This window comes from Eucalyptus grandis, chromosome 3, assembly GCF_016545825.1.
Source record: "Eucalyptus grandis isolate ANBG69807.140 chromosome 3, ASM1654582v1, whole genome shotgun sequence".
NCBI lineage: Eukaryota > Viridiplantae > Streptophyta > Magnoliopsida > Myrtales > Myrtaceae > Eucalyptus > Eucalyptus grandis.
Window position 1 is genome coordinate 15,045,763 of NC_052614.1, and position 14,335 is coordinate 15,060,097.

General features: G+C 40.3%; 1 protein-coding gene and 1 pseudogene across 1 annotated transcript; one reads left to right on the top strand and one right to left on the bottom strand.

Annotated features, from left to right (window-relative positions):
• Positions 1-1,751: 1,751 nt before the first annotated feature.
• Positions 1,752-3,625, bottom strand: LOC104446679 (pentatricopeptide repeat-containing protein At5g46460, mitochondrial). Its single transcript, XM_039309351.1, is given in 5 exon segments — positions 1,752-2,017; positions 2,152-2,214; positions 2,440-3,247; positions 3,249-3,583; positions 3,586-3,625. Coding segments are annotated over 5 exon segments (1,512 nt in total).
• Positions 3,626-9,057: 5,432 nt separating this feature from the next.
• Positions 9,058-14,335, top strand: part of LOC120291668 — a 7,185-nt pseudogene continuing 1,907 nt past the window's right edge.

Genomic DNA, 14,335 nt, shown 5'->3' on the forward strand with positions numbered 1-14,335 from the left:
CACCTGTATGCTAGCTTATAAAGATAGGAAGTAATGAATGCTAAAAAAGCTTAATTGCAAATCAGACTGCAATGTGACACGACCCTAGTGTGCTCCATTTTTCATGTATATTAATGAGTGAACTCTGTTTTACCCTACAAATGACAACAATACTTTCTAGTAGTCAAAAAATCGCACCATTCCTAACCACATGTCAAAGCAGAGTTCTTCAAAGCTTATACCTGTATCCTCGAAAGAAACTAGTTCTTTGAATAAGACCAGAATGAAGTAATGCTCTGTACTCAAAACAGCAAGATGAAAAGTAACTCAAGGACAAAGAGTGTCTTTTAGTAGCATTTTAGGTAACTAGTAAAACAGAAGAACAAAGTTCTAACCAATTCATGCAGACATTTTGGGAGAAAATGAACATGAATAGTCTGACAAAAAACTATAACCTTTTCTCTCAATGCACCACAACTTCAAATTTAATGCCAAATGCAACTTCAAATTGGGGAAAGCATTAAACTTCCCGACCTGAAACCTACAACAAGCAAACAAAGTTCAAGTATGTGTGATCAGCTCTATGAATTAAAATGCACTCTCATATCCAACTTTCATTCTTTGAAAAAAAGGAATCCCACAAGGTAGTGCTAGTATATTACAGGCAGAGGTATTGTGAAATCCATTTCAACATGAACAAGACTGGTTCTCCATTGTGGTGAGGAAGACTCAGGCAATTGAGAAAATAGATGACACAAAAATTATGGACTTTAACCCCCACACAAGACAAATTCATCCATAGGAAATGTAAAAGAATCTTAGGGAGACAGACCTCATAGGATAATCAAAACTGCAAAACAAAGAGTTGACTAATCCCAATCAAAACAAATTGTTTCCACTTCATGTGCAATACATAAACAAGCATCGATAATCAAGACAAATATGCTAGTCCATTGATATTTTATTGTGCTTTTATGACTAACAGATTCTATCACTAGCATCTGCTCAACTTGAACAAGACAAAGAACCTGAGAGTACTAATTTTGGCACTAGAAGTAAACTAACCTCTTTTGGTACTATTGATTTGTTGAAAAGCTCCTGCCACATTGCGAAAGAACATGAGGTGAAGTTGAATTTCATCCAAAGATGAAGAATCTTTTGTTAAATCTCATAGACCTAATGAAGAAACGAAGAGAGGCTGTGAGAATGCTAATAGAGGGTTTGAGGAGAAGAGTTAATGGTACTTTTCAGAGGAGGACCAACTTTTAATGCCTAATCAGTAAAGAGGAGGCAGGGCAGGTACCTTTCTTTTGTTTGGGTAGGTTACTTTTCTTTTACCAAGAGGAACTTTCTTCTACCTGAAGGCCAAACTTATGAATAGTTTGGTTTTTTTCTTTTTCTAGTCAATGCCATAAGCAAAGTGAAACTCACTACTCAACATAAATCCTCGCATGGATCCCGTGGATGGCAATGCCATCCAAAGCAAGAGTTCCTCCCAAGTATCCCAACTTTCCACCTGCCCAACTCATACGGCTGAGAAATACTAGAATGTCCTTAGCCTACTAGACTGAACCAATCATGTTGGGTCCACACTGGAGCTCATAGAAAAGCTGTGTATTCCACATGAATTCATTGCCTATAACGTCCCCAATAAAAGTAACCCCATAAATGGGCCCATGTAGCTGCTCCACTCTCATCAATGCTTAACATGATGAGCTATTTTAGGATGCTTACATGTTCGTGACAGGAGAAACAACCTCATGCCCTTTCTATCAGTGATCCCCACAAGAGCGAATGCCACTTCTGAAGTGATGAAAGCGGCTGGAATTTCTCACAACGATCTCATGATCAACAATCTTTTCAATAAGTTTAATTGCGGAATGACAATCCCCACAGGTGCGAAGATTCTTCATTGCAGTTACCCCACTGCCCTCAACAATACTAATCAATGCAAATGCAATAGCAAGCCTTTCACTATGGTAAAATGATGACTCTTCCTTCCATTTGTCAACCACATCATGGGGAGAGAACATCTTATCTGGAACATAACCCAATTTCTTCAACTTCATTTTCAACCAATCCAGCTTCCAATACATGTTCTCACTCAAAGGGTGGGAATTATCCCCGGAAAGAAATAAATGCTTTTGCCCCTTATAGTCACCCAAATTCTACCTGGTTGCTTCACAATCCCTTTATCTCTCATAGTCACTCTTAATTGTGAGACATCACCCCCATCTATTAGCAGAAGCATAAAAGTTAAACAGTAAAACATAAGCAGCACTACAATGTGATTCTAGGTCAAGAAAATAGTTTACAGCTCTTTCTGCCAAATCTAGGTTAGAATGCATCCTGCAAGAACTAAGCAAAGCAAGCCACACTATGTAGTTTTAAGGGGCATGTTTCTTAGAAAGTCCTCTACTTCCTCTAGCTTCCCACATCGTCCTAGCACATCCACCATACATGCATAATGCTCGTGCTTCAATTCGATGGAAGTGTTCTCAATAAAATATCTGAAAAAGCATCTCCCCTTTTGTAACATCCTAGAATGACTATAGGAAGAAAGCAGTCCTGTGAGTGTGATCTCATCTGGTTGTACCAATCCGCGTATCATTTGGCTAAACAACTCCGTAGCCCACATCCCTCGGCCATGTTGTGCACACCTGCAAATAGTGGCATTCCAAGTGACAATGTTCTTCTCCCTGAGTCTCTTAAACACTACAACAGCATCATCAATGGCTCCACACTTATTATACATGACTACAAGATAATTGCCTACAAATACATCACTTCCCAATTGCAGCTTTACAGCTGACGCATGGACCACCTTACCTTGATCTAGAGACTCTAAGCTACAGCAAGAATTCAAAGCGCTTACAAAAGAAGATTGATTAGGAAGAACACTTGTTCTCATAATGTCACTGAATTCCTTCAGGCCATCTTCATGCCTACCATTCAAGTTATAACCAGTTAGAAGAGCCGTACATATGACCACATTCCTATACACTGCTTCATTGAAGACTTGGGTTGCTTTCTCAATTCGCTTGCAATTAGCATAGAACATGGTAAGAGAAGCACATACAAATACGCTAAGGCAGAATCTAGACTTGAAAACGTGAGCATGAATCTGCACACCAAGAGGAAGAGACAATGCAATTGCAGAGGCACTTAATGCACGCGTCAAAGTACTTGGATTGGGTACAACACCGGACTTGAACATTCTCTCAAAAACAATTAAAGCCTCTTCACTCTTACCGTTTTGGTCAAGCCCCGCCAATCATTGAAGTCCATGAAATCACATTTCGAGATGGCATTTGCTCAAACAATTTCACAGCATCGTCCACCCTCGCATTCGCACAATACCCATGAAACATTGCATTCCACGCAGCGAGATCTCTTACGGGCATCTGATTGAAAAATCTCTCTATTAGCTCAATCTGTCCAAATCGAAAGAGCCCATCTATCATCGCCATCCACAAAACAACATTGGTTCGGGCATTTCGCTGAAAAGCTCTTCCGCTGTGATCAAGTCCCCAGTCCAAGCAGCCTTGGATCATTGTGTTCCAACAAATTGCGTCTCTCACGGGCATTTCGCAGAATAGTTTCGGGCGTCATCAAGGTGGCTAGTTTGCACGCGACCCATGATCATCTTCGTGAACGAACGCACATCTGGGCATTGAAAGATGTCCAGAACCTCCTGAGTTTCATCTGGCTTTACGTCCTTAAGGTGTGCAGAAACTGCGGGATTGTCATGAGTTGCATGACTCGCGCGTTTGAAGAAGCGCTTGGAGAGTTGGATGGAGGTTTCGGATGAGCCAAGGCATGAAGAAGGGAATGAATGTGTGCAGGAGCATCCGAGAATTCGGAAGGATGGCGCGAAATCTGATCATAACAACGATGAGCTTATCTACTTGCTATTGTCCCGGTGGGCGGGACGCGGGATAGCATCTCGTGAACTTCTAAACGTCGCACGATCAAGGCCAATGTAACGAAGGCAGTTAATTCAATAAATTGAGATTTTTTTGTTTGCTGTTTTGAGGAGCACAAATTTGACGGTTGCAATTTGTCACGTGGAGTAAAGCTTGTGTCGCTACTACTCACTCTCTCTCTCTTAGTTCGATTAGGGGTCTGGAGAGCTTCTTCAAAAGCTTCTTCAAGGACTTCAATTAGATATTTTTCTTTAAAATATACTAAATGGTGAATTTTTGGAGATTTCAATAGATCCATTAGAAATTTACATACCTTATTTGGGTATAAATTTAAACATGTATTCTTTTTCTATATAATGAGATGATGTCATTTTTTTTTTATAATGAATCTTTATATTATTTTGCCTTAAAGCAATTCTCACTATTGAAATTGAATCCTGATAAAATAGAATTGATGTTTTGTTGGATATCAGGATAAATACAAATACAGTGCTGAGTTTCTTCAATTGAGTGGTTTTAAATGTTGGATCTTGTTTGTCAAGGGTTAAGGGTTCTTCCTTTTATCCCCAGTAGAGAGTCTTTTCTCTTGGAATATAGCATGCACGCTTAAGAGGATGTGCTGTTAGCAAGGCGCGACCCAGCCCACTTGGGCCAGAAACAAGATCGTGCCTAGGCTCGGCCTGCTTGGTAGCAGATCGTGCAACGTTTTGGGCTTCGGCCGATTTAGGCCATGGACTCTAATGGGCTGGCCTTGGCCCAATTCTCATTTTCCGATCCAGCCTTGGAGGCCAAATCCAATAATGGGGCCCAACTATGGGGAACTTTTGAGGCCTCGGCCCCAAAAATCACTTTAGTGTTGATGTGGGGCTTGCATGGAAAATTATTATCAAGTGACAATTTAACCAACGTGGAATTGGGCCTCTCCCTGTGCCCACCACTATTATTAACACTGTCCACCACAACTGCAGATGCAACCACAAGCAATACCCCACTCCACCTTTGACAGCCATAAGCCAAAGTTACCACCGCCCCCATTCAAGAACGTATTACAATTCCACCACCATCAACCACCCAGGCGACCACCACCTCCATTGCCATCTCTCTCTGGGACTAGCTGAGGCAGAGATATCGGACTCAAGGTGACAAACTCAAACGAAGGTCAGGGACAGCGAAAGAGATAATCACAAGCTCTAGCGCGCCCGAATAGCAACGGCACGTCATGGCCTCATGGTGTTAACGAGCGGCAGCAATGGCATTGTGCCAGTTTGGATGACTGCTGAGTGTGGAAGAAGATTATGAAGATGAAAGGAAAATAATAATTAATAAATAATATTTTAAAATTAAAAACCTTTTTGTTGGAAATAGTATCGAAGGTTCTGAGATTCAGATCTGCTGGTCCTGATCCTAATCCTATTCAAGGATTGATTGAATTGGAGAAAGAGTAATTTGTGGGATCTATATAGCAAATATGAAATTTATTATTCCTTGTATATTATTTCCTTTTCCACTTTCATTCTTACATTATAAATGTATACAATGTAATTGTAAATGAATGTATCAAAATAGAACAAAACCTTTTCTCCATTTCCCAGTCAACTTCTGTCATGGTATCAAGAGCAGATGCTCTTGGCCTAGCTTCCGCACATTTGGAATTGCCACCATATTTTTTTCTGAGTTGTTGTTGCACGACCTTCACCTGCAAAACAGATCAGCAAATTGGTTAGGAATTCCACACACACACTTTTTTTATCATGACCAAGAATAATGAGAGCTCCTCAACAAAAGAGACACTGACCTCAGATCCGGTTGTTCCTTCTGGCGAAGACCGAACTCCGTTCAGCAACCAAAAGACACACATCCTACAAGACCGGTTCCTACCTTGGATCAGACTTCTGCCCAAACCCAGTGGCCTCTGAATTTTGCTCCAGCTAATTGGTATCAAATGTGGACCCAATACCCATCTCAGTCTGCGCCATTTGCAGCGGGTTTAGGCTGAGCGTCGGGGCAAACGAATCCGGGTCAAGGATCTGGATCTGTCTCTGGTCAAGGGACGAATCCCTACCGGGATTCCAGCCCGGATACACAATCTGGGTCGGGAATCCGGATTTGTGTCGAGTCAAGGAACGAATTCCTACCTTGCATTTCCACCCCGATACGTGCCCTTTGTTTTTCCAATCGGTGGCGGCCGGCCTGAACTCGGCGATCCCCTATACACATCGCCGGTGGATGGTCCCAAACTGCACCTCATCAGCATCCAGCTTACCGAACCGGAGACTTATTCTCTATGGGCTTGAAATCTCTAGCGGGCTCTTGTGATGAAAGACAAGGACGACTTCCTTGACAGAGCTGTCCCCTTCCCGACCGATGAGCATCTCCAGTGCCTCTGGTGGAAGTGCAACCAGTTGGTTCGCACTTGGATCGGGAACACGCTTTGCCCCCGAAGTCGCTGCTAGGCTGCCGCCTACCGAAGACTCCAAACAGATCTAGGACGACATCAAAGAGATGTATGGTTGGCTCGACCGAGCGCGGCTCTTCAATATAACTCAGAATTTGACTGAGTTGAAGCAAGGGAACCTCTCGGTTACCGCTTGCTTCAACCGTCTCTCATCCCTGTGGAATGAACTCAAATCAGCAGAAGAACGATTAGAGGGACTCGAAAGCACCCTAAGATAGTATAAAGAAATTAGGGAGAGAGAAAAAGCTACAAGATTTCTACTTATCCTCAACGAGTCTTACTCCATGTTCCAGTCTCAAATTCTTGCCGTGGAACCTCCGCCGTCGCTCGACTGAATATATCAGTTGGCTGTCCAAGGAGAGAATCAGCGACTTGGCTCCACTAGACACGCTTGAATAAGGGAAAGTCTAAGTCTTGCTGCCTTCTCGACTAGTGGCGGCTCCGGAAAGATGGTGGTCGGCAACGATGGGGCCATGGTCGAAACAGGCGGAACCCTCAAAGCCTCTGGTAGTGTAGCTACTGCGGCAATAAAGAACGAAGGAAACCCTAGCTATTTTAGCATGAACGGACAGGATTACCGCACAAGATCAGACGACTGGAATTTGCAGGAAAAATCGAGCGGCTAGGATCTTCGTGGCGGATCGACGGCCCTTGAGCGCCCATCATCTCCGCTAGATCGGATGGCCTATATCAAGCCACATCTACTCTAGTTTATAGAGGATCTATTGGTCCACGAGGCACCACGTCATCGGGAAGGGCAATGGGCAAAATAGTAAATTTAAAAATAAATATTGTGATTTTTGCAAACGCCCACATCATACTATTGATACTTGCTGGAAATTACATGGAAGGCCCACTAACAAAATAAAAAAAGAAAAAGAATCATCAGCTTATCAGGTATCTACACAAAGGATCGACGAAGCACAACAGGCAATTACTCAGGATTAGTACCAGAATATTGTGAAAATTCTGAATCAACTAAAAATTGAGGACCAAAGTGCGAGATTTTCAGATACTTTTCTTTAAAAGGAGAATAATTTTCCAGTGAATACATGGATAATCGACTTAGGGGCTAGTGATCATATAATAGGCAATGAGCATTTATTTTCTCATGTCAACAAAGGATCACAATCTCCCTTGTCAGTGCGCCTTCCTAATGGAAATGTCACCCATGTTACAAAGATTGGAACTATTCATCTTAGCCCAAATTTTGTTCTCTGAAATGTCTTGTGCATCCCCAATTTTGAATTCAACCTAATCTCTGTCTCCAAAGTCTGCCTAGATAATTCTTGTCGTGCCATATTCAATTTCGACAATTGCTTCTTTTAGGATCATTTGTGGGAAACCGATGGGCTTGGGTAGTGTTGCGCAAGGACTGTATTTCTGGATTAATTCCCAGGAGATTTAGAATCAATAAATAAAAGTGTTTCTTGTAATGCTATTAGTCGAAATAAAAATCTCATTTTCCATCAAAGATTGGGTCATAGTACATGTTTCACTCATCCTAAATGTCCAATATGTCATCTGGCTAAGCAGTCTCGGATGTCCTTTACAACAAGCACATCTCAAGCACATAGAGCTTTTTCCTTACTTCATATGGATATTTGGGGTCCTTATCACACTCCTCATCGTGATGGGTCCAGATTCTTCCTAACAATTGTTGATTATACGTGGGGAACTTGGGTTTATCTTATGCAATCCAAAAGTCAAACATTCACTCATCTTTCCAATTTTATCTCTTTAATTGAGAATCAATTCGAAAGATCTGTGCAACGAATTCGTACAGATAATGGGCGGGAAATTTTCACTTCTGACTGCATAGAATTCCTATCTTTTCATGGGATAATTCATGAAAGCTCTTGCATTTACACTCCACAACAGAATGGAATTGTTGAGCGCAAGCATAGACATCTTTTGGAAGTAGCTCATGCATTAAAATACCAAGCTTGCATTCCTGAAGCGTTTTGGGGAGATTGTGTTGTTACAGCTACCTATTTGATTAATCGCATGCCTAGCCGAATAATAGATGGCAAAACTCCTTTTGAAATGCTTTACAAGAAGTGACCAGAGAATAATCACCTTCAAGTGTTTGGTTGTTTATGTTATGCAACAAATGTGGGTCCTTTAGATAAAATGGGCGCTCGTGCCACACAATGTGTTATGGAAATTTCTACAGGGCATTTCTTTATAAGCAAGGATGTCACTTTTCATGAAGATGTCTTTCCATTCAAAGATATGATATATGCATCGACTCCATCAGTAGGCCACCAACCTTTTCTTTGTGAAGAAGATCTATTTATGACTTCACAATATCTAGTTGTTGCTCTAGAACCACATGCAACTATCCCATAGGAAACAACAACTTCTGAAGGACAGTTACCAGAATTATCCCCAGAATTATCTGAAGATTCTAAAGCCTTGACTCCCTCTGTGACTACATCAGAATCTTCCCCAGTACCTGCAGAAATAGTGGCTGAGCCACCTCGACGTTATGGACGGCAAACTCACCCACCTACATGGACCAAGGACTATATTTGTTATGCATCACGCTATCCAAGTACTAAGTATCCTGTCTCTTCATATGTCTCCTTTAATTAGTTATCACCAAGACATATGTGTTGCATCAGTCGTCTCTCAGAAGAGCAGGAACCATCCTCATTCCATGAAGCATCACGTGATCCCCGGTGGCAATGCACAATGGAATCAAAACTCAAGGCATTGATGGAGAACCATACTTGGGATATTGTGCAGCTTCCTCCACATCGAAAACCAATTGGATGTAAATGGGTGTATAAGATCAAATTTAAAGCAGACAGTTCAGTTGAACGCTATAAAGCTCGACTAGTGGCTAAAGGATTCACCCAACGAGAAGGTTTCAATTACCATGAGACATTTTCTCCTATTGCTAAAGAAGTCACTGTTCGTTCATTCTTCTCCATCGCAGCTATTCGAAACTTGTCACTACATCAGATGGATGTTCACAACGCTTTCCTTCATGGTGATCTTGATGACTTATATGGAACTTCCACATGGATTACGCAAATAGGGGGAATCTCGGGTGTGTCGTTTACGCTAATCCCTGTATGGATTGAAACATGCATCTAGGCAATGGTATGCCAAATTCACTGCTGTATTAACTAGTGCAAGATTTCAACATTGCAAGCACGACTATGCCTTGTTTACATGGAATTCAGGTAATTCATCAATCTATTTGCTGATATATGTTGATGATATACATGTTATGGGAAACAATGACTTTCATGTTGCGAAATTCAAGGAATACTTGCACACTACTTTTCATATCAAGGACTTGAGACCTCCCAAATATTTTATTGGTATTGAGATTGCGCGATCCGAGAAAGGTATCAACCTTAGTCAAAGGAAATTTATCCTAGAAATCATTTCTGAAGCAAAATTATCTAGATGCAAACCAGCTGCCATACCAATTGAACAAAATACCAAGCTAACCTCTCATGAATATGACTTGATTTCCTCTTCACATGTTGAGGATTCTTTGCTCAAGGACCCATGGATATCAGCGACTTATTGGAAAATTAATATACCTTACCATGACAATGCCTGATATATGTTATGCCGTATAGACACTCAGTCAATTCATGCATAATCCAAAGCAGTCACATATGAATATAGCTTTGAAGGTTGTGAAATATTTGAAGGGATGTCCTGGGCTTGGAATAATTCTATCTTGTGATTGCAGCATGAAGATGACAACTTTCTGTGACACAGATTATGCTACTTGCCCAATGACTAGAAGATCTATTACTGGATTTTGCATTAAATTGGGAGAGTCGTTAATCTCATGGAAGACGAAGAAACAGTCAAATGTATCATTGTCATCAGCCGAATCAGAGTATCAAGCCATGGCAAAGACTACTTGCAAAGTGATCTAGATATGAGGATTACTTTCAGATCTTGGATTACAGGTCAGTGGACCAACTTATTTGTTTTGTGATAATGATGCTGCACTCAAATTGGCAGCAAATCCAATTTTTCATGAAAGAACAAAACATATAGAAGTTGATTGCCACTTTACTCGAGGTAAGATCAAAGAAGGGGTTATTGTCACCAAAGGAATTGCACCTATGGATCAACTAGCAGATATCTTCACTAAACCGCTATGTCAAAGACAACATAAATATTTATTGAGCAAGCTAGGTGTCCTTGATATATACAGGCTGCCAGCTTGAGGGGGAGTGTTGGAGATAGTATCGAAGATTCTGAGATTCAGATATGCTGGTCCTGATCCTAATCCTAATCAAGGATTGATTGAATTGGAGAAAGAGTAATTTGTGGGATCTATATAGCAAATAGGAAATTTATTACTCCTTGTATATTATTTCCTTTTCCACTTTCGTTCTTACATTATAAATGTATACAATGTAATTGTAAATGAATGTATCAAAATAGAACAAAACCTTTTCTCCATTTCCCAGTCAACTTCTGTCAATTTTTCTAATCCATTTTCGAGTGGGCACTCCTATTTATCAATGTGCATTGTTTATACTGAATAAGCGAGTCAATATAGTGAAATACTGAAATATTTATTTTCTTTTAAATTGTTATATCTACTTTATCATTTCAATTAGTCCTATTAATTTCTCAAAAATTATACTGCATATTTAAGGAAACCAAAAGCTAGTAGAAAACAGTGAAGAGTTGAAGATTACTATTCTTGTCCTCCCTGTGCAACAAAGATCCTGCGTTCTCTCTACCAAAGCAAGCTCCTCCCGATGCTGCAAGCAACTACAAAAACACCAACTGTAAGTCATTCTTTCACTTGTAACTTTCCCAAACAGAAGTGGTTGCTCGTGTCTGGTCAGAGAATTCTCATGGGAGATATTAAGCTAAACTCTCAAGCAGCATTTGCCCATGCCTCTTTGCTAAAGGGTGACTGCCACTGTGATTTGGACATATAGCTAAATATATAAAGTATATAAGCAGAATTACAGTCAACAGAGATCTACCTTCATGAATTAGTGGAATAATAAATAAAGAAACTTAAAAGTAAAAACATATATCAGAGAAAAATCAACCAAAGGTAGAGGCATGGTTGTTGCATCTCCTAGTGAATCTCTTCTACATGTACATCAAAAAGCTGTGAACTAACATGCTTCTCTTCCTATTTCTTGCAGAGGAAAGGCCGTGAGTTTAGCCAAATCGCTCTCCAGTGAAACCCCTTTTATCATTTCCACTCTGCAAAAGACAGAAGATAATTCTTTTTGAATATTTTGTGAAGACTTCTTCATTGAAGGGGTTATCATTGTAATTTAAGGGTCATGCAGAGTGAAGAAAGATACCATGAAGCCATACTTGTATGTTACCTTATAAACATCTATACAATTTAGGAAGTAATGATACTAAGAAGGCTTAACTGTGAATTAGATCACAATGTGACGCGACCCTAGCGTTCTCCATATTCACATGTAAATTAATAAGAGAACTCTGTTTTACCCTACAGATGACAACACTACTTTCTAGTAGTCAAAGAATTGCACCATTCCTAACCAGATGTCAAAACAGAGTTTCAAATCTTTTTATACCTGTATCCTTGAAAGAAACTACTTCTTCGAATAAGACCAGAATGAAGTAATGCTACGTACTCAAAGCAGCAAGATGAAAAGTAACTCAAGGACAATGAGTGTTTTTGAGTAGCATTTCAGGTAACAAGTAAAACAGTAGAACAAAAGTTCTAACCAGTTCATGTAGACATTTTGGAAGAAAATTACCCACTCTTTTGACACAATGTGCAAGTTCAAGGTGGCAAAAGAACATGAATAATCCAACAAAAAACCATAACCTTTTCTCTTAACGCACCACAGCTTCAAATTTAATGCCAAATGCAACTTTACTTAGGGTAAAGTGTTAATCTTCCCATGCACAAACTAAAACCTACAGCAACCAAACGAAGTTCATCTGTGATCAGGTCTATGAATCGAAATGTGCTCTCAATTCCAACAATCATGCTTAAAAAAAGAAGAAGAATGAATCCCACAAGGTAGTGTTGGTATATTACGGGCAGAGGTATTGTGATCTTAATTTCAACATGAACAGGATTGGTTCTCCATTGTGGTGATAAAGAAAATAGATAGCACGATAATTATGGACTTCAACCCCACACAACACAAATTCATCAACAGGAAATGTAAAAGAATCTTAGGGAGACAGACCTTTCAGGATAATGAAAACTGCAAAACAAGAGCTGATAAATCCCAATCAAAAGAAATAGTTTCCACTTCTTGTGCAATACATAAGCAAGCATTGATAATTGAGTCAAATGTGCTAGTCCATTGAGATTTTATTGTGCTTTTATGACTACCAGATTCTATCATTCGCACCTGTTCAACCTGAACAAGACAGAACCGGAGAGTTCTAATTTTGACACCACAAGTAAACTAACCTCACTTGGCTTTATCGATTTGTTGAAGAGCTCCAGTAACACTGAAAAAGAACATGAGGTGAAGTTGAATTTCATCCAAAGATGAAGAAGCTTTTGTTATTTCTCATAGACCTAATAAAAAAACAAAGAGAGGCCGTGAGAATGCTGATAGAGGGGTCGAGGAGAAGAGTTGATAGGACTTTCTAGAAAAGGACCAACTTTGAATTCGTAATCAGCAATGAGGAGACAGGGCGGGTAACCTTTCTTTTGCTTGGGTACATTATTTTTCTTTCAGTGAGCGGAACTTCCTTCTCCCTGAATGCCACGATCTCTCTCTCTTTCTTTGTCTCTTTGCTAGAGAGAGAGAGATAGATAGATAGATAGATAGTAGCTATTTCTGAGGCTCTGGGTTTTCTCACTTGATCAAATTATGCATAAGGGATATTTAACCTATGTTTAGTTTGTTTGTTTTTTGTTTTTTTTTTCCTGGTCAATGCCCATAAGCAAAGTGAAACTCACTACACAATAGAAATGCTTGCATGGAGCCCATGGGTAGCAATGCCATCCAAAGCAAGAGTTCCTCCCAAGTGTCCCAACTTTCCACCTGCCCAACTCATACAGCTGAAAAATACTCGAATGCCCTTAGCCTACTAGACTAAACCAATCAATAGAAGTAACCCCATGTTAAATAGGGCCGGTGTAGTTGCTCCACTATCCTCAATGCCTAACACGATGATCAATTTTAGGATGCTTTCATGTTTGTGACAAGAGAAATAACCTCATTCCTTACTACTGGTAATCCACACAGGAGCATACGCCACTCCTAAAGTGACAAAAGCGGCTGGAATCTCTCGCAACGATCTCACGATCAACAATATTTGCAATAAGTTTAATTGCGGAATGACAATCTCCACAAATGCGAAGATTCTTCATTACGGTTAGCCCATTGCCCTCAACAATACTAATCAATGCAAATGCAATGGCAAGCCTTTCACTATAGTAAAATAATGACTCTTCTTTCTGTTCGTCTTCCATGTCATGGAGAGAGAACCTCTTATCTAGAACATACATAACCCAATGCCTTCAACTTCATTTTCAACCAATGCAGCTTCCAATATATGTTCTCACTCAAAGGGTGAGATTTAGCCCTAGAGAGAAATAAATGCTTTTGCCCCTTTATAGTAATCCGACTTCTACCTAGTTGCTTCACAATCCCTTCATCCCTCATACTCACTCCTAATCTCGAGATATCACCCCCTCTATTATAAGAAGCATAGAAGTTGGACAGCAAAACATTAGCAGCACTTCGAAGTGGTTCTAAGTCAAGGATATAATTAGCAACTCATTCTACCATATGTAGGTTAGAATGCATCTTGCGAGAACTAAGCAAAGCAGGCCACACTATAGAGTTAGCTTTAAGGAGCATGTTTCTCACAAGTTCCTCAGCTACCTCTAGCTTCCCACATCGTCCTAGCATATCCACCGTGCATGGATAATGCATGTGCTTCAACTTAATGGAAAAGCTCCCACTAAAATATCTCCACAGCATCTCCCTTCGTAACATCCCGCAATGACTAC